The 22,516-nt window shown below is 37.3% G+C and overlaps 1 protein-coding gene across 2 annotated transcripts in view; it reads right to left on the bottom strand.

Moving 5' to 3' along the window:
* Window positions 1–5,922: 5,922 nt before the first annotated feature.
* The window catches only part of LOC121728276 (rho GTPase-activating protein 9-like), a 40,200-nt gene continuing 23,606 nt past the window's right edge, over window positions 5,923–22,516 (bottom strand). The window contains exons 3-13 of one of the 2 annotated variants that reach the window (XM_042116421.1): window positions 15,755–15,887; window positions 15,088–15,308; window positions 14,676–14,825; window positions 14,290–14,387; window positions 13,376–13,490; window positions 12,082–12,202; window positions 9,658–9,792; window positions 8,922–9,097; window positions 8,346–8,484; window positions 7,309–7,414; window positions 5,923–7,028 (exon numbers count right to left, since the gene is read on the bottom strand). In XM_042116421.1, the coding sequence (XP_041972355.1) occupies window positions 6,833–7,028; window positions 7,309–7,414; window positions 8,346–8,484; window positions 8,922–9,097; window positions 9,658–9,792; window positions 12,082–12,202; window positions 13,376–13,490; window positions 14,290–14,387; window positions 14,676–14,825; window positions 15,088–15,308; window positions 15,755–15,887 (1,590 nt within the window). In that variant the 3' untranslated portion in view covers window positions 5,923–6,832. The remainder of the gene's footprint in view (window positions 7,029–7,308; window positions 7,415–8,345; window positions 8,485–8,921; window positions 9,098–9,657; window positions 9,793–12,081; window positions 12,203–13,375; window positions 13,491–14,289; window positions 14,388–14,675; window positions 14,826–15,087; window positions 15,309–15,754; window positions 15,888–22,516) is intronic. The other variant, XM_042116422.1, reaches the window with a different exon arrangement.

Raw genomic sequence — 22,516 nt, 5'->3', positions numbered from 1 at the left:
TAATATTAATTTCATTGTATTACAGGAAAAATATGAAAATAATGAGTATGAATCCAATTTCTTAATTTGTGGTAAAAATCATTGAACCTACTTCTTTGTGCGAATTAAGAAATGCAATGAAAAGTTAAAATATTTAAATGTAAACTGCTACGGTAAACTGTCATGAAGTAAATTTTTTAATGATTATTATTTTTTTACGTTTTGTCAAAAGTGTGTGGTGTCGGCAGCCCTACATTACAATATAGCGTGACATTTAATGTCCAAGGGCACTTCTTTTAAGCTCCTCGTTACCTTGACTTTATTCATATTATACTTTCGCGTTTTACCTACCTAGGAAACCTTTCATGTGTAGCGTTCTACTTTTCACGAGTTGTTTTCCAATCACTGCTATTACACAATGCCCTATTTTTTTGATATCCTCTTATTTTTTAATATCTAAACTAAAACGTCTGGTTCCGTCCTGTTTTTATACTATACAAATTAACTAATTCTAAGCTTCCCTCTTTATTTTGTAATGTTTTCGATTGCTTCTTCATTTTCTTCTGCCGTAAATAATTAAACTTGGATCGATAAGGATTTTGTAATTACAACGTACGTTAACGCTCCTTAGTATTATGTAATGTTTTATTCAAATGCATAGCGTCTAGGTTTTATCATTGTTATTTCCCTGGTTGATTTCGACTTAAGTTTTTTTGTAGAAAACGTAGAGTAAAATATATAATAGACGAATAGTGAGACCTCACTATGCGACACGATACGACGCGACACTTCACATTCCATAGAACTGACGATTTACAAACGTGAATCTACTGACGATTTACAAACACTATACTCTCGATGGCCGTCGCGACCTGGCCGCTGTGGCCTAGCCACTAGTGCGTTGTTGGGCTAATAGGGTCAATTCAGACGTAAATACACGTAGGTACATTTCACAATTTGTATTGAGTGACAATTAATTTGCATGACGCCTCACGCAATTGAAGTCTGCCAAATCCATGAATTGAATGAATTGACCCATAGAAGTAAAGTGTCGCGTCGTGTCGTGTCGCTCTAGTGCGGTTTCGCTTTTATTGTGTCATATAAATTATGTTAGAGTGTGTGGTAATTCATAATGTAGAAATGATATAGACTTAAGAGAATCGAGAGCTTACAAACAGGAATACATTAAATGTAGTTTTTAAATCTGACGGCCGCGCTCAGAAAGATTTAATATATAACTCAACTTTAATTTAATGAAGTTATTTGACATAAAAACTTCATAATAAAGTATATATTCTGTTCGTTAAATTAAAGCTAAGTAAAACTTAACTGTCTGAGTGCGACGGCGACTCACTTTTTAGTTTAATATAACTTGTTATTCAACATGAAATATATCAATTTTAATTGACAACCAACAATTACTTTTATCTATTTTTATTAGTAGCGATTCTGAATAATTATTTATAGCAAAATACAAGATCGCAAAAATATAATTATCTTAGGTTATTTCCGTAATATTTTATCGCGAGATATTATACAACATTTAAAGTTAATTATTTTAGGCATCCTGGGTTGTTCGCGATGGGCCCAGTCAAAAAATACAAACTTATTTTCCATGAATTTGTGAATTTGAACCTAATATTGTTGTGTAAAATAATTTTCCAACGTTATTATTAATAGTAATGATGTGTAAATAGATATTGTAATGTAAGTATAACTGATAACATAAAGCAGAGAACTGGACTGCAAATTGACCTTAAATTCACTCCAAAAAAGTAAGTCCAAAAATTATATTATTATTGTAGGGTTGAAAATAAATTCGATATAACATTTATTGCCTTGGAGATTTTTCAAGGACATGAATCCTCGCCCAAAAAGGTGTATAAGTTATAACAGATTTGACGTGTCAGAGGCATTTAAGATGAGACCGTGTAGTGACACGACACTACACCGCAGCGACGCGACGCGACATTTCAAACAACTGACATTTTTCAAACGTGAATCTGATGTTTTACTAACGTCAGTTCTATGGAACGTGAAGTGTCGCGTCGTGTCGTGTCGCTTTAAGGCCAAACAACACGTACCACAACCACACCACATTGCAACGACAAAATATCGTCGAGCAGTGGTTACGTGTGAATGGTGTCGCTGCAGCTTTTTGTAGTTGCGTTGTGGTACCGACAAAATGTCGACGTGGTTGCGTTGTCGCCAGTGGTTGTGATGAAAGTCAATGAAAAGGAGGGGGAAGAGCGTGTGCGCGCATGGCACATATTATGGTTGCGATGTTGTCGGCCGTGGTTGCGATGTGGTCGGTATCACACAACGGGACCATTCACACGTACCACATTTTGCAGTCGTTGTCTGCAAAATGTGGTACGTGTGAATGGTCCAGTTCATTTACAATACGAAATATACGCCCTACCACGTGGTGTGGTTTTGGTACGTGTGGGTTGGCCCTTAGTGCGGTCTCGTCTAAGCAAAAGGTGTTTATTTTAGTTTGGAAGCTGCACTAATAAAAAAGTATTTATCATTACCATCACATTGAGAGTGAACTTAAATGTTTCCCATAAATTCATGTGTATTTTGATACTTGAGTGAGAGTTATTTCTCTCACTCTTGAAGGCAATTTGAAATCCAGATCTCAGACCATACTAGAGTAAGGATCGAGGCTTGCGTTGCGATGTTTTATATGTTGCTATATTGTATAGACGAAGGAGTCACTTGTATTGTTGACACATTTTTGAAACGTTTTACGCACTTTTATATATTTGTACGTTTTGTACAGGCGGTAGATTTCAGTTTTGTTACAGATTTGCTCCCTTAGTAGTAAAAATATTTACTCAGATGATTGTCTTTGTTTTGCATAATATTGTGTGTTTGATAAACTGCCGCACTCAGAGACGAATATATTTTATTACTTAACTGTACGAAGATTTTGATATAAGACCCAAACATTAGATATCTGTCAAACTGTTTATTTAATTGCAGTTAAAAGTAATAAGTCTCTGAGAACGGTATAAATACTTGTGGTAAACCTCGTATAGTTGTAGGCTGTGTAAATATTTTTAATAGTAATGGAGTAAGTTTAAAGTCCGTCAAGAAAGTGAAGAAATTAAAAAGTGGCAACATCGTAGTGTCATCCCTTTTTTCTTAGATTGATTTGAAAGGGATGACTCTACGAAGTTGCCACTTTTTAATTTCTTCACTTTCTTGACAGACTATACAAGTGCTAACGCGCTTTTTCGTCATATTACAGTGTTATTAAAGTCAAGTATATGGCATACAAATTAGTTAAAGTAGTCAACAAATTAGTTAACTGAGTTCTTTTGTTATTAGAACAAAATTAAAAACCTTGAAATATGCATTTAGTAATTTAAAATAATTTTCGTGATAAATATACAATTGTTATTTATCACGAAAATCATAAAATGACACGAGCTTAGTAAATAATGCTTTTGATACAACAATAAAAGGGTAAAAATAGGGCCAGAAAATAGCTTTTGAGTTAGCTAATAAATCTCCATACGTTTTATTCTTTTAAATTCGTCAAATAAAAAATAAAAAACACCGTCTACAAAGCAAAAAGTATATCTTATCTCTCTCTCTGTCTAATGCGTTAGAATGAGTGAGACGACAAAATAAGAATGAATTGAATACTAAAAGCTTACAAAAATTACATCTAAGATGGTACGGTAATAAAATCTGGTGAGATTGTCTTATAGGAATTATGCAAAACCTTGGATTGAAAATATATTACTTCCGTTTTTTCCAAATATAATCAGATATAATGCTCTCAATTTAAATATCACAGACTAAAACGGGAACTATATTTTCAGTTCGTAATATTCATTGTTCAAAAAAGGATTACTATACGGCGCCTAGAACGGCGCGCAACGTGTTAATTTTGACGATTTTTTTGCTTAGAGCAAAATTATTTAAAAAGAAACGGCCCTGCTTACGTAACATGAAATATCGTTTTTTTTCCACTCAATGTCATATAAAATGCGCACGCTTTGAACTTAGATACGTATTGACAAGTAGTTAATGTGCGCGTACCCTTATATTGAGTTGTATAAAATATTAAATAGATTATATTATAAAAAAATATGATTTTGTACGAATAATATTAGTTATATTTTATTTATAAGTTTGTTATTAGTAATAATTATAATTTTTAAATTGTATTAATAATTGAAAATATCAACAGACAAATTATGTTTTCTCAACATGGAGCTAAATACAAGTTTTTAATTATATACAATATATTGTTTTATTTAAAAATCTGAGAAGAAAATTAAAGTTTTGATAATTACCATTATGGATTTATCATTTAATTATAGAGTCCCCTCTAATCTCTTATTTTATTTATTTTATTTTAATTTAACTTTAAAAAAGAAGTACTTTGAAAGTTAGCCAATTAGCTACACCCTGACGGGCGCACTTAGGGACGATGATGATGATTAAACTTTAATTTAACGAAGAATTTGACAGATATTATGTATGGGGGTTTATGTCAAACTCTTCATTTAATTACAGAACATAATATAATTAATACTCGTCTCTGAGTGAGGGAGTCATACTTTTATGTGCAGGCTGATTTAAGAGGAGTCCACACCGCCGTTTTTCCATACAAACGTTGTCCCCTGTTTCCTCCCTGGATAATGCCGGTAGAGTTATGATTTTTTTCCTGAATATCTATGGCCACTATAAGCATGTCCCTATGTTTTCTTTTTTTTCATAAATTTATTATTAAAATAGATAAGAACGTCCACAAATCAAAAAAATGACCATGTTTTCCTCTTTGTTCAAACACCCAGAAAACAAAACTAGCTAGAATATACAAAAAAAAAAAACATAAGAACACAGCTCAAGCCTTGTTTTAATTCTTAGTGAAAAAAGTACTTAAATCGGTTAAGTTTTGGAGAAGGAATCAGCGGACAACGAATCGAAGATTTTCTGTTCTTTTATTAGAACTTTTGTCGTGTTGTCTCTATCGCGCTCTGCGGTGGGAGACTTGAGATTGGTGAGACAGCTATACATTTTCAAATAGGCGATTCTATAAAGAAGCGATAAAGAAAAAGTCTTGGCTAGGGATTTAGGTACGGACTGAAGTTTGTGTTGGAGAGTCAAGCTATCAGCTTGCATTGTCCTAACGACTGTCCAAACTTAAAAACAACATTTTTAGTAGTTTCAACGCGGGAATCGAGCCCACAACCTCTGAGTCGAATTTAAACTTTAAACCAGTAGACAATCGGAGGCAGGTGGTAAGTATTTAATAACCTAGACCAGGGGTTCGGGGTTCCCAATCTTTTTTAGCGCAGTGACACATGGGCCATGGCATTTGGCAATATTTTATATATTTTATGGCGCCCTACTCCACCTAGCTCTATTAGAAAAAGATACATAAATTTAAACGATACATTAATAATTACTACTTATATTGAAATTTACACTACAACAGTTAAGTAATTTATTAAAAAATGTGACTTTGGGTCCACAAAATGAAAATCATGCTAAATGAATAAGTAGATTTATTTTCATTTAATATTCATCTATCAAGCTTGTTAAAATATCTATACGTAGTAACATACACAACAACTAATATTTATATACCTAAGCCGAAATACAAAACTTTGGTTTTTAGCTTACAAATTTTAGTACCTACATTGGTGTTATAAATTTACGACATTTCTTTTTAGGCATACCTACAAAACAGTCAAATTATAATATAAACAACGAATAAAACGTTACTGGTTACAAAATTATTTAAAAATTAAAAGATAAGTTGCAACTGCATTGACATTATTCTTTTTCAAAGAATTGAGTACCTACGGTAGGTATATTCCAAAATTAAATTTAAAATTTACTTTTTTTTCAAGGCTATCGCATAAGGCATGATCGGATCGCATTGAGCCTAAACCATGTGTATGATTTCATATTTATTAAACATTCATACAAAATAAATTGTCATATACGCGTATTATCACCTCAAACATATAAGTCCAACTAACAAAGGGACTAGATGGTCACAAACTTTCCTATGATACAGAACACAACAACATATTATATCACAAATAATCATCTTGGATGAATATTTACAAATCGCTTAAGGCACAAACAAATTTGGCTTGAAGCCGATGTTATAATATACAGAATTGGTTCCAAAAATAATATCAAATCATCTGATAAGTAATACATCTAATGCCTATCACAAAAATAGCGAATTACTCTACAGTCTTTCCGTATTCCACTAATAATAATATATTATCTTCTGTAGTTCTGAACCCGTTTCTTATGAGACGTTAGTCAAAAGTCTTTAAAAAAAACTCAGTAATATTTTGGGCGCGAAACTGCAGAAAGACCACACAGCGTTCCTCTTCAATACCAGAAGTTTCATTTTATTTTTGGCAGATTATTATTAGATATTTTAAATACATATTTTTTTCTTAATATTTATATCTTTAATCTTTTATTATTAATTTAAATATACTACATACATTAAATTTAAATAGCAAAGATAATTCTAATCCAGGCTACAAAATATATTTATTGCAGTTTCCACCAACATGTCGTCTATATACATACAGAAATAATTTTCCAGAAGTCGGTATTACAATATTTCAATTTAAAGCCTAGCTTTTATTGTATTTAATAAGGGTTTTACTTCCAATTTATAACAAACATAGAATATTTTTAATCGACATAGTGATAACTCATACACCATAATTTAAAATAAGTGTTGACTGTTGACTCGATAACAACACAGGTGAAAGTACAGGTTTGAACAAACCTACACATTTTTTTCACATTCCTAGGGAGAATCATAAAACCATTCGAAAAATATATTTTAAAGTCACGCCTTTTTCTTGACTTTTGTGTCTTCGGCGAAGATCTCTTTGAAGTCGTTGAGTAGTATGTCCACGACGTTGTTCTGTTGGATACAGTCTATGGCTATGTTCTCCGCCTTCTCCGCCCAAAGCAGCGTCGGTCCGAACACGATCGCCAAATTGGCGGTGTGCATTCTGTTGCGTTCACTGTAAAGTGTGACCCTGGAGGAAAAACACAAATAATTTTGTACTACCACATATTGATGAAATCTTTGAGATCGTCAACTTTGACTTCATAGTCAAAATATGAATATGGAGAGTTTGTCTATGCAAAAACCAATGAATGGATTTTGATTTTTAACATGGCCAACACCTAAAAAGCTTATTTCCGCTCTCGCAAGATAAAATAGAGTGCTCTAAATCTATTTACGATTTTGCCCGTAGCTTTACTGTAGGTATACATGCAGTGTCTTTATCAGGCGATATCAGAGGTTGAACTTACTTCAACAAGTGCTCCAACAGATACTTGAGCGTGTCCCGGTTACACTGCGGCAGGAGCTGTATGATCTCCCGGAACTCTTTGATCCTGGCTTCTCGCGGCTTGATCGCTGGAAAATTATACAAACATTATTATTAATACAGTCAGTTGACGTGGGAGAGCCATGCTTCGGCACGAATGGGCCGGCTCGACCGGAGAGATACCACGTCCTCACAGAAAATCGGCGTGAAACAGCGCTTCCGCTGTGTTTCGCCGAGTAAGTGAGTTTACCGGAGGCCCAATCCCCTACCCTTTTCCTTTCCCTACCCTCCCCTATTTCCTTCCGTACCCTCACCTATTCCCTTCCGTACCCACCCCTATTCCCTTCCGTACCCTCCCCTATTCCCTTCCCTACCCTCCCCTATTACCCCTTAGAAGGCCGGCAACGCACCTGCAGCTCTTCTGATGCTGCGAGTGTCCATGGGCGACGGAAATTGCTTACCACCAGGTGACCCGTTTGCTCGTTTGCCCCCTTATTTCATAAAAAAAAAAAAAGTCTAAAATATGATATCTTTACCATATTTCTTCTTTCATATTTCTAGTCCTCTAGATGACGCACGCAGCTCGATTGCGCCATAAGTCATTTATCGCGCGGGAACCGTACATTTTCCAGGTTAAAAAGTATCCTATGCCCTTTCCCGGGACTCAAAGTATCTCCAAATCAATTTCAGCAAAATCAGTTTAGGGTCGTGTCGGTCTTCCGTCCCACTGGGTTACGAGAGTAAAGGAAGAGAGACTGCGCACACACTTGGGCACTATAAATGTACTCCTGCGTAACTGGCCTGGTTTCAATGGAACCGGCCACCGTCACCGAAACCGGTGCGGGAGTTATCCACACTAATATTATAAATGCGAAAGTGTTCTGTCTGTCTGTCTGTTACCTATTTGACGCCCAAACCACTTATCCGATTTTGCTGAAATTTGGTTCCTCCCGCGATAAACGAGTGGGCGTCATCTATTTAGTATTATATTATAATACAATAGTCAATAGATGAACTCACAGCAAGCGGCGAGCACTCTGTCGAACAGTGTGAACGGGATGAGCGGCTCCTTCAGCTCGCGGAAGAACAGCTTCAGCGACCCCGTCAGCACGTGGATGTCAGTGTTGTTCTCTATCACTGAGAAGTTGTTCTGGTCCACCTGGAATTAAGTAAGAAATAAGTATATTAGCATTAAGTACATAACTATATGTAGCTACGGACTAGGCAGAAACATAGGTATGACCTGGAGACACTACACAGGGCCCTGATTCACAATGCGTAATTCGACTCGAACTAGGAATTTTCGGAAACTACATCGTGCGACATCCAATAAACGCTCGTAGCATTGCCCAATGACCGCACGGTAAAGTTTCCGAATCCGTGTCGAACGCCCTGCTGTTCAAAACATGGTGGCCGTGTGAATAGGATTATCATCTATGGTTGGCCATTATTAGGATTGTGCGTATTATAGACAGCTTTCAATTCAATGTTGAGAGGATATTTAGAATATTATTATTATGTATGGAATTATAGCTATAGGGCGCACTTGCCGGGCAGGCACGCTTTGCCACACTCACTATAATTATTCTTTCTCACCTCTAACCGTATCTTCTGTACTTGACTGAGGTTGCCGCTGGCTCGGTACAGGCCGTCGGTCCCCATGTTCTCCTCGCTGCTCTCTATCTCCTTGATGCACGCCTTCACGAACTCCGGCACGCGCGGGCTGCTCGCCGGACACACCTCCTCCAGCTTCCGCCCAAACACTGGCTCATCTGAGGATCAAGAAACGTAAAGTAAAATGTAGAGTTGAATTTGTAAGTCTATTTACATCGATGACATCAGACAAATTGTATTATTATAAACAACAAAATACTAAAATACAAAAACAAATGCTTATAATAATAAACATAGGAAACTAGTTAACGAGTTACCGCCTAAACAGAATGGTTAAGGCAATAGCTGCAGTTAAGTTAAAGTACAAATTAAATTACTAAAATGTGCATCTCCCTCTACTAAAACACTTTTAAACTAACTGAAAACCACACACCTCTACAAAAACTGCTAGGAATAAGGATATGTTAAATAAAACACCAGCCAATTAAAAACTTAACCTATATTATCTAAAATTACAAATATCTACAATACTTACTTTTATCGTACAATCGACACTAGCAAGTGTCACAAAATTATTAAATTTCAAAATTGTTAGTCCAATCGTGATTTTGAAATCCCAATGGTCTTACAACCCAAGCATCCATCTACTAAAAAATTGCAAAAAATCCAAATCTGAAGCATATGTGCAAAATGTAAGCGCGCACTACTGTTGCCAAACCTTTATAGATTCCGTTTTTCACTAGGACCTCCATCGTAGGCCGTCTTGCGAAGAATCTCTTTAGCTTGCTTCTGACGTCGGATTTTGTGACTATTTCAGTGGAGTCACTGAGATCTTCGACGCTGCTGCCTCCTGCTGAAAGAGAGATAGGAATACAGCCCAGGAGAATACACCAGAAAAGGAAGTAGCTAAAGTATTAAAGCTAGATATTGTAAATTAGACAGATCGTACAGTTGTAAAGTTAGAACTGATCGTGAATTATAGAGAGGTTACTAGAAATCTAAAGTGTCACATTTGAAATGAAACAAACATTGAAACTGTACAAGATTTATTGCAAAACAGGAACAATCACATCTGACTTAAACATTTAGAAGCGACAACACGTTTGTTAGACATCAGAGATTAGGTTAGTGTACGAGACGTCACAAGTTTCAGATCCCATATACAAATTTAATTTACCTTACTCAGCTCAATTTGTTCGTCTTCCCACTCTAATGAACGAAATTGCTGCAGGAATTGTCGACACAAAGGTACTACGCAGATAGTAGATACCTGGATTTACATGAACACCTAAAAGATATCAATTTTATATCCATAGATCGTATGTTAAAAACGACCAGCAAACATCTAGTGCCTCCACCTGAGTACATAGATGTAGGTGATATCTAATCTAACGATCTATATCCACCAACGATCAATTTCGTAATGCTCAAATAAAAGCCGATAAACCGAATGATAATTTCGCGCTACGAATACACAAAACGACAGTCACTGCATTACACTATAAAAGGAGAAACCAAATTGATAATTAAAATAAGTATAGATTATAGGAGGATTAATATTAATGCTTTTGCAATTAAGAAGGTAGATCATATTTAAATCAGATTAAGCACGTCATCAAATAAAAGTAAAAATAGACTGAATTAGTTTAATTTTTGTTAGTTAACCCACTATTTAATTTAATGAAGTGATAAGTTATTGTTTTAAAAATATTGTTAACTGACAAAAATACTTTATCACCTTTAACAAAAGAAAAATTTTGTGATCCAAAGAGATGCTTCAACTTCAAATCCTTAAGCGGACTCGTCTTCTCCGTGTGGTTCTTTTTTATTTTATCCATCTTTTATATTCTTCATTTCACTATCTTATTATTGCACTATAATAAGTAAACGCCACTATTTTCCGCAAATATATTTTGTCCAAAATTGTTCACAATATGCGCACATAATCTCTGTCTTTGTATTCCACTAAAGATTTAGTTTGCAATATTTCCTTATCTTTAGTTAGTGTCACTTCGTCGCTATTATTTTAAACATTATAAAGTTGATATAAAACCACTTTCAATTTGCCAAAGAGTATATTCTCAAATTCATTAACACTGGAGAGGTCTAGATTGACTCGCTGGCTTAGAATTTCCACCGGTTTTAACACGTTTCAAGACACAAACACAAAGTTTGATTCACTTCACACAATGAGTAATAAACACAATAATCTCGCCAGTAATTATTATCTGATAAAGCGTTTTAAATACACAAAGATAATGCTTTGTTGTAAATGTTTTGAATATATAGAATTTCCGGATTTAACACCAACGCAGTTTCTTTCAATAACAGACCTAAAAGAGCTATTTTGTATCACTCAAGTTAATTTCAATTAATGTTTATTTTATCTAGATGATTGTCAACACGTTTGAATGAAATTATATCAATATTAAGGAGATTGTCTCTTTAGAATAGGATTTTTCAAGATAGAGAGCTCCTAAATTGGTCAACTTACTGTAAAATTTCTTTTCGTTTCGGTACAAATCGCAGCCACAAAACATCACTTCATCCTCATTCACCAAATTAACACGTCTTTGACTTTAACTTAAATATAATATAATGAATAACCCGAGTTTAACTATGAAATAACCGCGATTCAGGTATAAAACTTTACGACTGAATGGACGCAGATGAGTTGGAACAAGGAAAATAATTTATTTACCGGGAAGCATTCGTCATCGCGTTTCTTGACATGGGATTTGAATTACCACAGTATTATAAATCAATATATTATAATGAAGACATAATACGAAGCCTTGATATGCTTTATAAAGATTAGACGCAAAAATATACCGTATTAGTCATCCTAAATTATTATATTAAAGGTAAGTATATTAAAAATAAACCAAAGTAATTGTTATTAATACTCTTGGTAATGGTATAATCTTCTATTTACTCGACTACTAGACAGAGTATTATGCATTTTGGGTGCAATCAGTGATATTATCTACCAAAGAAGTATATATAAACGCGCTATTTACAACCAACACTATTGTCTTGGGCTTGAAGAATTCTTCGTGGCTCGGAGCGCGACTCACGTCAAGTTACTACCATACATTGCTCTAAAAACCTAGAATCAGGTAGCTCTGAACATTCGACCCACCTTTTTGTTTAACCTTGTTGGCGTGGCGCGATACTGGCGGCGTCCTGCCCACGCTCTCAGCGTCGGTGCCGCTGCTGCAAACTGGACTGGGCCGGTCTTCCATCATCATGTAACTGGGACCCTGGAGTGGAGAGTCGGTTGTAAGTATCGGAACAGTATGTTTTAAGTACTATCAAAGAACTAGATTCATAGGCAGATGGCGGATATACGTATTTTGGTCGCGTTTTGTTAAACCCAGCCGACAGATGACTCACCATAAGTTGATATCATATATTATCGCCTCCGTGGTCTAGTGGTATAGAGCGCGGCTCTTGACTCGAAGGTCGTGGGTTCGATTCCCGCGTTGGAAACATATTATTTCCAAGTTTGGTTAGGAAAATGCAGGCTGATCACCTGATTGTCTGACAAGTAAGATGATCCATGCGTCGAATGGGCATATAAAAAGTCGGTCCTGCGCCTGATCTCTCGCCGGTCGTGTCGGTCTTCCGTTCCACTGGGTTATGAGAGTAAAGGAATAGAGAGTGCTCTTGTGTACTGCGCACACACTTGGGCACTATAAAATGACTCCTGCGTAGCTGGCCTAGTTTCAATGAAACCGGCCACCGTCACTGAAACCGGTGTGGGAGCTATTATAAATTGATATGATCCGACCAACTGACGTAGGTCCGTTAACCGCCTATGAATTTTCTTCGATAGTACAAGACTCTAAGAAGACGTCCATGGAAAACAACTCTATTTTAATACTTAGAGGACAAATCCTTCTGCTAAATACAAGGTTTGTAAATTGTAATGAAAGATGAATGAAAATGAACGTTTTACGAAAAAAAAAACTACAGAACGGATTTAGACTAATCTTGAAATAAAAGTAGTTTAGGATCCGATTAAAACATAGACTTTTTATCCTAAAAGTAGATAAGTACTATCAGTGAAGTTGATTCATAGACAGATGGCGGACCTATCACCTGCGTAACAGTACTACTTAATTTGGTCACGTTATGTCAAAACTCATCCGACAGATCCTAACATTGAATTGACATGATCCGACCAAATGACATAGGTCTGTCAACTACCTATGAATCAATTTCTTCGATGGTACATCGTCTAACGGCCGTTCCCAATATTTGATCTATCTCTGGTTTTGCCCTACTAGAGATAGGAATAGCTCACAATTGACATAAAATGTATGTCTCTAATGTCTGATGTGAGTTATTCCTATCTCTAGTAGGGCCAAACCAGAGATAGATCAAATATTGGGAACCGCCGTAAGAGCCCTAGATAACCAGACCATACTCACAAGCCTCCCGATGATGGTTTGAATTTTTCGAAGAAGGTTTCTGGCGCTCTCCTCTGACTCATCTTGTAACAGGTACTGGTCGTTCCCTTGAGTGAGCACCAGGGAACGGGAATGCCTGAGAACAAAGAAGTGTTTATTATTTATAGGTCTACCAGAATCTGATGGCAAAAAGTGAGAAAATAAATTGACTCTAGCGATACCGGGGCAATAGGAACAAAACATTTTGATCCTTTTTTTCCTGTAGCGGCTTATTCTGTGTGTGAAACATGCAAATATAAAAAATTGTCCAATGATCAAGGATATTTTTTTGAAAATCTGCCGTCGAATTTGCCATCAGATTCTGGTAGACCTATACATAAAGGTTTTAGTAATAATAACTTGAAAAGTCACTTTATAACGGATAGTCATTCAAGTAACACACTTGTGCACTATAAAATCTAAAAAACAGTGTTGTTTCCAAATGAAGTAAGGACCCAACCTTACCTAATTGTCTAACAATAAAGATGATCCAGGCGTCAAATGATCATGTACTATCAGAGAAGTTGATTCCTATGCAAATCGGGAGCCTAAATAGTTTGGTTGCGTTACGTCAAACCCAGCTGACAGATCACAATTAACATTGAATTGACATATTCGACCAAATAACGTTGGTCTGTCAATTGCATAGGAATCAACTTCCTCGATTGTACAAAAAGTTAGTCCTGCGCCTGATCTTGCCAATCATTCTGACTTATATACGGCCCACTGGGTTGCGATAGTAAAAGTAGGGATAGTGCTCTACTACGCACTTTCAACTGAAGCCAAAAGTCACCAAAACTCGTGTCGAAGCTTCTAAAAGGTCCTTTGTTCATTTTCTCCTCCTTGCTCCCGTTCAATTTTCTATCTTTATAATGGAGGTCAGAAGAACTAATTACCTTCTCGTTTGGGAATGTTGGCTGAGCTCGACGTAGGCGCTGTGGAGCATGATCACCAGCTCCGGTCGCGGCGTCGACGGGCTTGGAGGATCACGCATCTGCAAACAAAAAACATGGTAATTTTGATGAACTTTGATCGAGGCCACAAGCACAAATACATCCTTCGAAATACAGCTTAGCTCAACTCCAGTGGAATTGTATCCAATAGCCCAGGGCGCCGGACAAAAAGGAGCGCTGAAGGCAAACAAAAAGGCCCCCCCCCCCAAGCCTCCACACGCTATTAGCACCCTGGGCATTGGTAGTCCTAAAACCGGCACTGTTTGTGGTGCGCTTGGTGAAAAATGACATGTTGTACCTGTAATTGAGAATGTTCTAAGGACACTTACCGTAGCATTATACGTGTTCTCGTTCTTGTAGAAGCGTATGGAGGTAGGTGTGAGGGTCATGTAGCTCTCCACCCAGTTCTTCTTGCACTTCTTCCCCCCCTCCATGTACTTTGTGCGCTTAATGTACCGCCTCTCTAGTACCATTGGGTCCTGAAAGATTAAACAGTTCCATACACTTAAAATTGAACGTTTTTTTCAGAAAATAGAAAATAATGCAATGGGCAATAGCATTAACTCATCGACAAAATAAAGCTTCAGGATCAGTCAACAGTAGATGGGTGTTCAGTGTTCATGACAATCATGTGACTTTTCTAGTGCGGCAGAAAAAGTCAAGTAGTTGTGTATGTGTATAGTATATTATGATGCATAAATGTAACTGTGTATAATTTAAAAGATCGTAAATGTTTCTTACTTCACTCCTGCTCTTCTTCTCGCTCCTCACATCCATCAGTCTTGGCGACGGTTGTGGTGCTCTGGCCTTGGGCTTGGGAGCCATCATGGACCGCGACCGCTCCTGGTGGTAGGGCTTCCGCTCCCGGATCTCCACGTCCAGGCTGTCCCCGGACGAGGACGCCGGCAGCTGCAGGTGGGTGGGTCGCCTGATGTTACCAAGCAGGTTCTCCGTTGAACCACCTGGAATTACAAGCATTCTGTTAGTAATAAAAGGAATTACATACTATGTAACAAATATTTACAATATTGTTTATAGAAAACAACAAGAAAAACAACTTGTTGTATGACTCCACCAACCTCCTCTTGTCTTAAATATTGTTTGAGGCGTCTTGAATATTTCGCTACTACGCTTAAAATCAGTTTTTAGTTTATTACTCGATCATTGCAAAAGAACGATGCGACTTTTATAGTCTTGTTCTACAATAGGTCAAGCTATCAATGGTTTAGTAAATATGGCGCAGTCTATAGATGAATAGCGTATACCTACATAATTCTTCCAATTTTTGAATATTTGAATATTCCTTACTTTTCAATATTCTTTAAGTTCCATCCTCTCTTCGTATTCCTCATAGTCGTGTTTTCGTTTACTAATTAGGGGTAATATACAATCATGATATTAAACATACCCAATCGTTTAGCTGACCACATGGAGGGCGAGTCATAGTTGGCCTTGGCGAAGCTCCTCTCCAGGTCTATCCGACTGCGGTCCGGCGTTGGGGAGTACTGCCACGCTTTCGCCGGCACGTCACATACTTCTTGCTGGAAGAGAGAACAATATGTTAGAGAGACTCAAACTTCTTGCTATAAGAGAGAGACAAACTTATAGCTGTAAGAGATAGTAACATGTTAGAGGGAAACAATTAACGTTTCTCCTTGCTGTAGCTTACTACAGGACGTGGCAGACACTAGTATATTAGCAGTTAGAGGGATACCAATATGGTTAAAAGAGAGCGAAATTATACAGGCTAACATTCTTTGATAAGGAGATTTAAAAGTAAGGCTGACGGCTTTTTACACACGGCGCCGCAGCGCCCAGCGGCAGCGTTTTTCGCCGCCGCGGCGCGATCATGGGTCCGACTAATCTCGTATGTTTGTTGAAAACTGCGGCACCGCCACGGCGAAGAATCCCCAAAAAATGCCTATAGAAATACAAGGATAAGTATGCAGCGGCGCGCCGCGGAGACAGTGCCGCTGACGCTGCTAAACACGCTAAAGGAGAAAGAAATTGGAATTTGGTTACTTACTTCCTGTAGGGTTCTCGCCCAAACCTTGCTTAAAAAGTTTTTTTTGAGAAGGCAATATGAAATTTATTCATAACTTGTCGGTACTGGAAGTATATTTTAGAGGAAAGGATAAAATGAAGGAAGTCTTCCGTTAATTGACCTTGGGTTTTATCCACGTGCACATTACACGTTAACATAAGGATGTGATATTTCTGCAATGGTTAGTTATAACTTATAAATGATTATTTAAAATTTTCGTTAATATTATTATCAACACAAATTAATGATTTTCTGAGCCCTGAATTTTCCTGTTTGCTCAGCTTCAGGGCCAACTCTAGATAAGCTTGTTTGTGACTAGTACATTAACCTGGCCATAATATATAATACGGGAACCGTGCATTTTCGATAATCATAAACACCTGTAGCATATCTCTGTGGATCTATGACATCTAAATCAGCTAAGCGCTTCAAGAGTCAAGAGTTAAAAAACACACTTTTGAACGTTTAATATTAATTATGGAAGTATGGATGTTTGTTACATAATAGACTATGTTTGTGTGCACACAGACAGACAAATGTACGCGGACCGTGAGATACCGGATACTACGGACAGGACGTCCTGCAGAACGGATAACGGACCAAATGCAATCATATGGACGATTCCTCGTGGTTGGGCACCCCTGAGTGCTAGAAATTTTGCCCTTAAGCCAAATAATAAGTCTAAAACATCTGTAAATACCAGTAACCTAGTATAATCTGTACCAAAGATATTTTGGACTTACTTAATACGATATGGGTGGGACTTAACTATTTGATTTTGGCATTCGAAATTATGCTACTATGTTGCTTAAATCGTTTGAGAAAATATGCAGTCTCTTAAACAAAATAAATAGAAGGGGAAATGTACTTAACATATTATTCCTCTTTTAAAAACTCATACTTGCGCAAGGAACTTTTCTGCAGCAAGGATTTCTTTACCATACTTGGTCATGTTTGTAACAAACCAATCATGTAACAGCATGGCGGTTAGCAACACTGTTTCCTCAACCGTGGTTTGTCGTTTCATGCTATGACAGGACATCGAATGATCAAGTCTATTTTGATCCTAGTGGTGGTCGAGCGGTCAAGTGGTCAACCTTAATAGAGTCAATGTGACAGAACGCTGGCTTATCAGATTTAAAACAGCTTTATGGATGCACAAGTAGTTTGGATAAGTAGGAAAAGGTCTGTTGTTGGTCTTCTTCGTTACTCAAAGATATAAGCATCTTCAGTCCTCCTAGAGTATGTTTTCACCTGTGCTAAGCTTAGGTTGCGTAGCGCGAACAATGTGTTTTTCAGAACCAACAGAATCTATTCATTTGCCTGACCTCACACAGCCCAGCAATCCTATTTCATATTAAAGCACATTCCTCACGCATGGGCGTACCCAGATTCTGAGCCAGGGGGGGCAAATTACCCAGGTTATGGGCCAGGGGGGGTGGCAAATTACGCAGATTCTGGGCCAGAGGGGGGCAAATCAGATTTTTTATAAGCTAGGTGTTTATAATAAAATAAAAATTAATTTTTAGTTGTATTGCAAACAAATGGCAAAAATTCGTTATTTTTATAGATGGAAGTACTAGATAATATACTGAGTAGGGACGTTAACATGATCCAGGGAGGGGCACCTGCCGCCCCCCCCCCCCGCCCCCCCCCCCTCGATACTCCCATGTCCTCACGACATACCTTAGCTCAGCTACCGGGGCTGAGCTAAGGTGAAGGAAACGTAGCCTATAAGCTGGTGCTTACTAGAAGAGAGGCGGGGGGACAGGATGTAGGGGGGAGGACGATAATGCTGTTGTCTCGCTCACCACAACATAGTATCTTTAAGACTGACAAACTAACATTACCTGTTTTGTTTGCAACCGGACTTCGGGATGAAAGGTAATAAGATAGCAAAAGTAAAACACGTCGCCACTTATAACTTATAAGCTTGCCAGACTTAAAAACATTGCTAGTCCAAACCTCTAGGGTAAAAGAGTAAGGTACACTTGGGTAGCGCAGAAAAAAGGGGTCAAAAGGCGTATTTCGTACCTCGCGAAACCAGGTTTTTCCTCGCTTCAGCTTGAACATAGTCATTATTATAGTCATCACAGTACACTGGCACTCATTACTGTCACTCCACTACTGAGCGGGAAAATGACACACCGACAGTATCGACAATACAGTGTATAGTGTTGTATTGTGTCGATGTTCGTCACTGCTGTGATATCGACGCTATAATATGTCAGACGGTTCGGCGCCCCTTTTGGACTGTTTATGTCGCCTTTGTAAAAGAATACTATGTGTTGTAGCCGCAATTCTTAGAAATGATCAACAACAATACTTTGGCATAGTTACTTGAAATATTAAAATATTTTACTTAATTATTGTGGCCTGCTTTTTTCTCCTGAAAGTTGTTTTTTTCTAAATCTCATCATTATTCTCTACCAAACGTTAATCAGTTTCCTAAAGATCGGCCGCCGGATGAACAGATGCCATGAAACTATTAGCTGCTTGTCTCTTTTACACAGTCTTCAGTTTTTCTAGTTCAATTCGTACTCGCAGACGAGCTACTATGTATTTTCACTCAAAAAACTGTAGATCAATAGTTGAGGTTCTACCTATTCAGCTAGTGAATTTTATCAGCAGCGAAACCCTAGTACTCCACTGCAGGTTCCTAATTTTGGTTGGACATATTAATCACATTAAGGATAATGGGTATTTTACGTATTTTATCGACACACCCATGTCCCCTCACTATTCGCAGATAACAAGTCGGTCGTCGGTTCGTTAGGAAACGTTCCCCTTCTTATCAAATATTACGGTACCGATGTTATGAACATTATAATGTAACTTTATTGTAATAAACTTCGAGCTTCTTGTAAAGTCTTTCTAGGTACATGTTTGTGGCCGGTTTACTTCATTTTAATCCAGTAACCCAATCCAGCGCTGAATCGCATTCCAGAATCCAGTGTCCGTTTACATTATTAAAGCAAAATCTGGATCGGATTACCTACTGGATGGGAAAATGTAAGCCCACTATTATGCCAATTTTCACGCGCATCTTTAGGATGAGACAAGACACAAAACTTTTTTTTTAATCTCAAAGTTTGAATACTTACAGTTTTTAAATGACTATAGCCGTAGCTTCCTGACTTGAACATAAATATTATAATATCATCTATGTAAATAAAATTGAATTTTAAATTTTATTAGTCTCACTACAACTCGAGAACGGCTGAACTGGTTTGGCTAATTGAAGTCTTAAAATATTCGTGGAAGTCCATCCAGATGGTTTATATTAGGAGGGAAGTGAAATGAAGTTCACGAGGGTCATCTAGTTTATTTATAAGGTTAACTTCGTTTTATAAAGTTAACGCCTTCGTGGTCTAGTGGTTAGAGCGTCGCTCTCGACTCCGGAGGTCGTGGGTTCGAATCCCGCGTTGGAAACATGTTATTGCCAAGTTTGGTTAGGACAATGTAGGCTGATCACCTGATTGTCTGACAAGTAAGATGATCCATGCGTCGGATGGGCATGTAAAAAGTCGGTCCTGCGCCTGATCTCTCGCCAGTCGTGTCGGTCTTCCGTCCCACTGGGTTATGAGAGTAAAGGAATAGAGAGTGCTCTTGTGTACTGCGCACACACTTGGGCACTATAAAATTACTCCTGCGTACCTGGTCTGGTTTCAATGAAACCGGCCACCGTCACCGAAACCGGTGTGGGGAGTATTATAACTTCGTTTAGTTCTTGATTTTCAGCGAAGAATTGAAAGCAATTACAACAAAAAGAAGGGTGCATCAGTATCACTGTGCATCTTGAAGATGCAATTTTCCTCCTTTCAATTAAATATTGAGCGCCATCTATTGAAACCATGGCACACCATACGCCGTTTTAGTTTATTTAAGAAGTTGTAGATGGCTTTTTTATCATTTGTTAAAGGAATGAAAACTTTATATTATGCCCATAGAATAAATTATCATTGTAATTATTATTCATAATCATAAGTATATTTCCTTCAAATGATTTTGAATAGACATAGAACTTTATGTTCAATAGTAATAATGTACACTATCCATGTAATTTTCTTTCTTTCAGTGCTTTTCTTTATTTTAGCACTTCAGCACTGCATGCTAAGGATGCAGTATGCACTAGTATTCAGAACTTTTCTTGTTTGATGCCCATTGTCGGTTGTTCGATGTTTGAATTTCGCTTTAGTTCATTCACTGACCGGATGCGAGCAGTTGGCGCGAACGCCATTTTAAGCTGTGCATTTAATACAAAGTCATATTTGAATGTTATGTCTCTGATCGATACATTTGTTTTCTTTATAAGTGAGGTTGGATACAGAAAATATCAATTTAGAGACGTAGAACGGAACTCATTCAAAAGGTTTACAAAAGTAGAGCACGAAATGGCAGACGTAAGAGGATGCTTTTAAGATGTAAAATAAAATTACTTATACACTGTAAATTATACAACTATCTAATAAATCCACGAACAATAATAAAGAACAGAGAAAAATAAGAGAAAAAAGTAAGAGCATTCAGGAGCTATTTCAAGTAAGTAAAAGATGAAAAGTGATTCTAGCTTATGATAGAGTTCTATAAATAGTACATTTTTATTTATAAAGCAATAATATAATTACGACAGGAAACTTGTTTGAAAACTTGGAAGAGAAGAAGAATGAATGAAAGGAACATCCTAAACTTTTTGTTAGTATAAAAGTTCAGTCGTTTATAGGGCAGGACCTTTACAATACTTTAAAGTTTTGACTCATCAATAAACTTATGTATTCGCTGTCCTCCTTTCTCGTATGTTAATTAGTACAGCCGTCTCTCTCTGATGATTAATTCCACCTAATTGGTGACCACGTATTGTGGACGCAATGTTATTGTCTTTGTTTATAGAAGTCTGCTATCGACATAATGAATGGTAAACAAGCCAGAACACTGAATTGGAATGTTAGGAGATTTTTGTATCTTTAGACAAAATTAAAGCCTGATCTATTTTTTATTTGATCTGATTCAGTCAGGTCAAATAAATCAAACCATCAAACTGCGGTACTTTACTTTTAGTCAGGGAGCCCTAGAACAAATATATATTTTTTATTACTATCAAGCTAATTATTTGTGAGTAGCTTCATTTTGATTAGATGGACAACATTTTTATTAGAGAAAAGTCTTGAAAGTGGTAGCTAACAGAGATAGAAAGGATTTCATACTTTGATTTGATGGCCTTAAAATATGGATTGTTCTATTTGTAGGAAAATGTTACTCTTAAACATGGAACATTAGATCTTGCAGGCTAGCAGACAGGATCTTGAAATAGTCTCCAGCTTTGTATACCTGGGATCCAACATCAACAACACCTGAGGATCATGCGAAAAGGAGATCAGAAGACGTATAAGTATGGCCAAGAATGCAATGTCGCAGCTCCAAAAAATATGGAAAGATCGTAAAATCTCCCGGAAGACAAAAATCAAACTTGTCCAGACTTTAGTATTTTCCATATTTACGTACGGAGCGGAGACGTGGACTCTAAAGAAAGCGGATCGCGATCGAATTGACGCTTTCGAGATGTGGTGTTGGCGAAAAATGCTCCAAATACCATGGACCGCCTTTCGTACCAACGTCTCCATCCTTAGTGACTTAAAGATAAAAACAAGACTGTCGTCGATCTGCCTAGGTAGAGTTTTGGATTTCTTTGGTCACATCGCAAGAAAGGATGGCCATAACCTCGAACAGCGGAACTGTGGTTACATCCAAAGTTGATGGTCTCCGCCTAAGAGCACAGAATATATATTAGTAGTACCAACCAAGAGGCCGAAGTCCTATTAGATGGTCTGATCAAGTGCGCACAACTCTAGATACAGGCCTCCATGATGCTCTCCATTATGCCAAGAATCGCCAGAGATGGCGTAATGTGGTCGTCACTAAACTCCAAAAGGGAAATCACGACCCTCAGCAATGAGGAACACGACGCGAGGAGGTTACTCTTAAATTATATAACTATTAACCTACCAATATACAAAAAATCTGCTGTTAGGGTTCCGTTTTAGGGTACAGTAGTCAACCGAGTTTTGTTGATTCCATATTTTAGGACCATCAAATCAAAGTATGAAATCCTTGTTATCTTTGTTAGCT

The sequence above is a fragment of the Aricia agestis genome, chromosome 6 (assembly GCF_905147365.1).
Source record: "Aricia agestis chromosome 6, ilAriAges1.1, whole genome shotgun sequence".
Taxonomy (NCBI): domain Eukaryota; kingdom Metazoa; phylum Arthropoda; class Insecta; order Lepidoptera; family Lycaenidae; genus Aricia; species Aricia agestis.
Note: the sequence above shows the minus strand (reverse complement) of the source record. Positions and strands in the feature narration are given on the sequence as shown.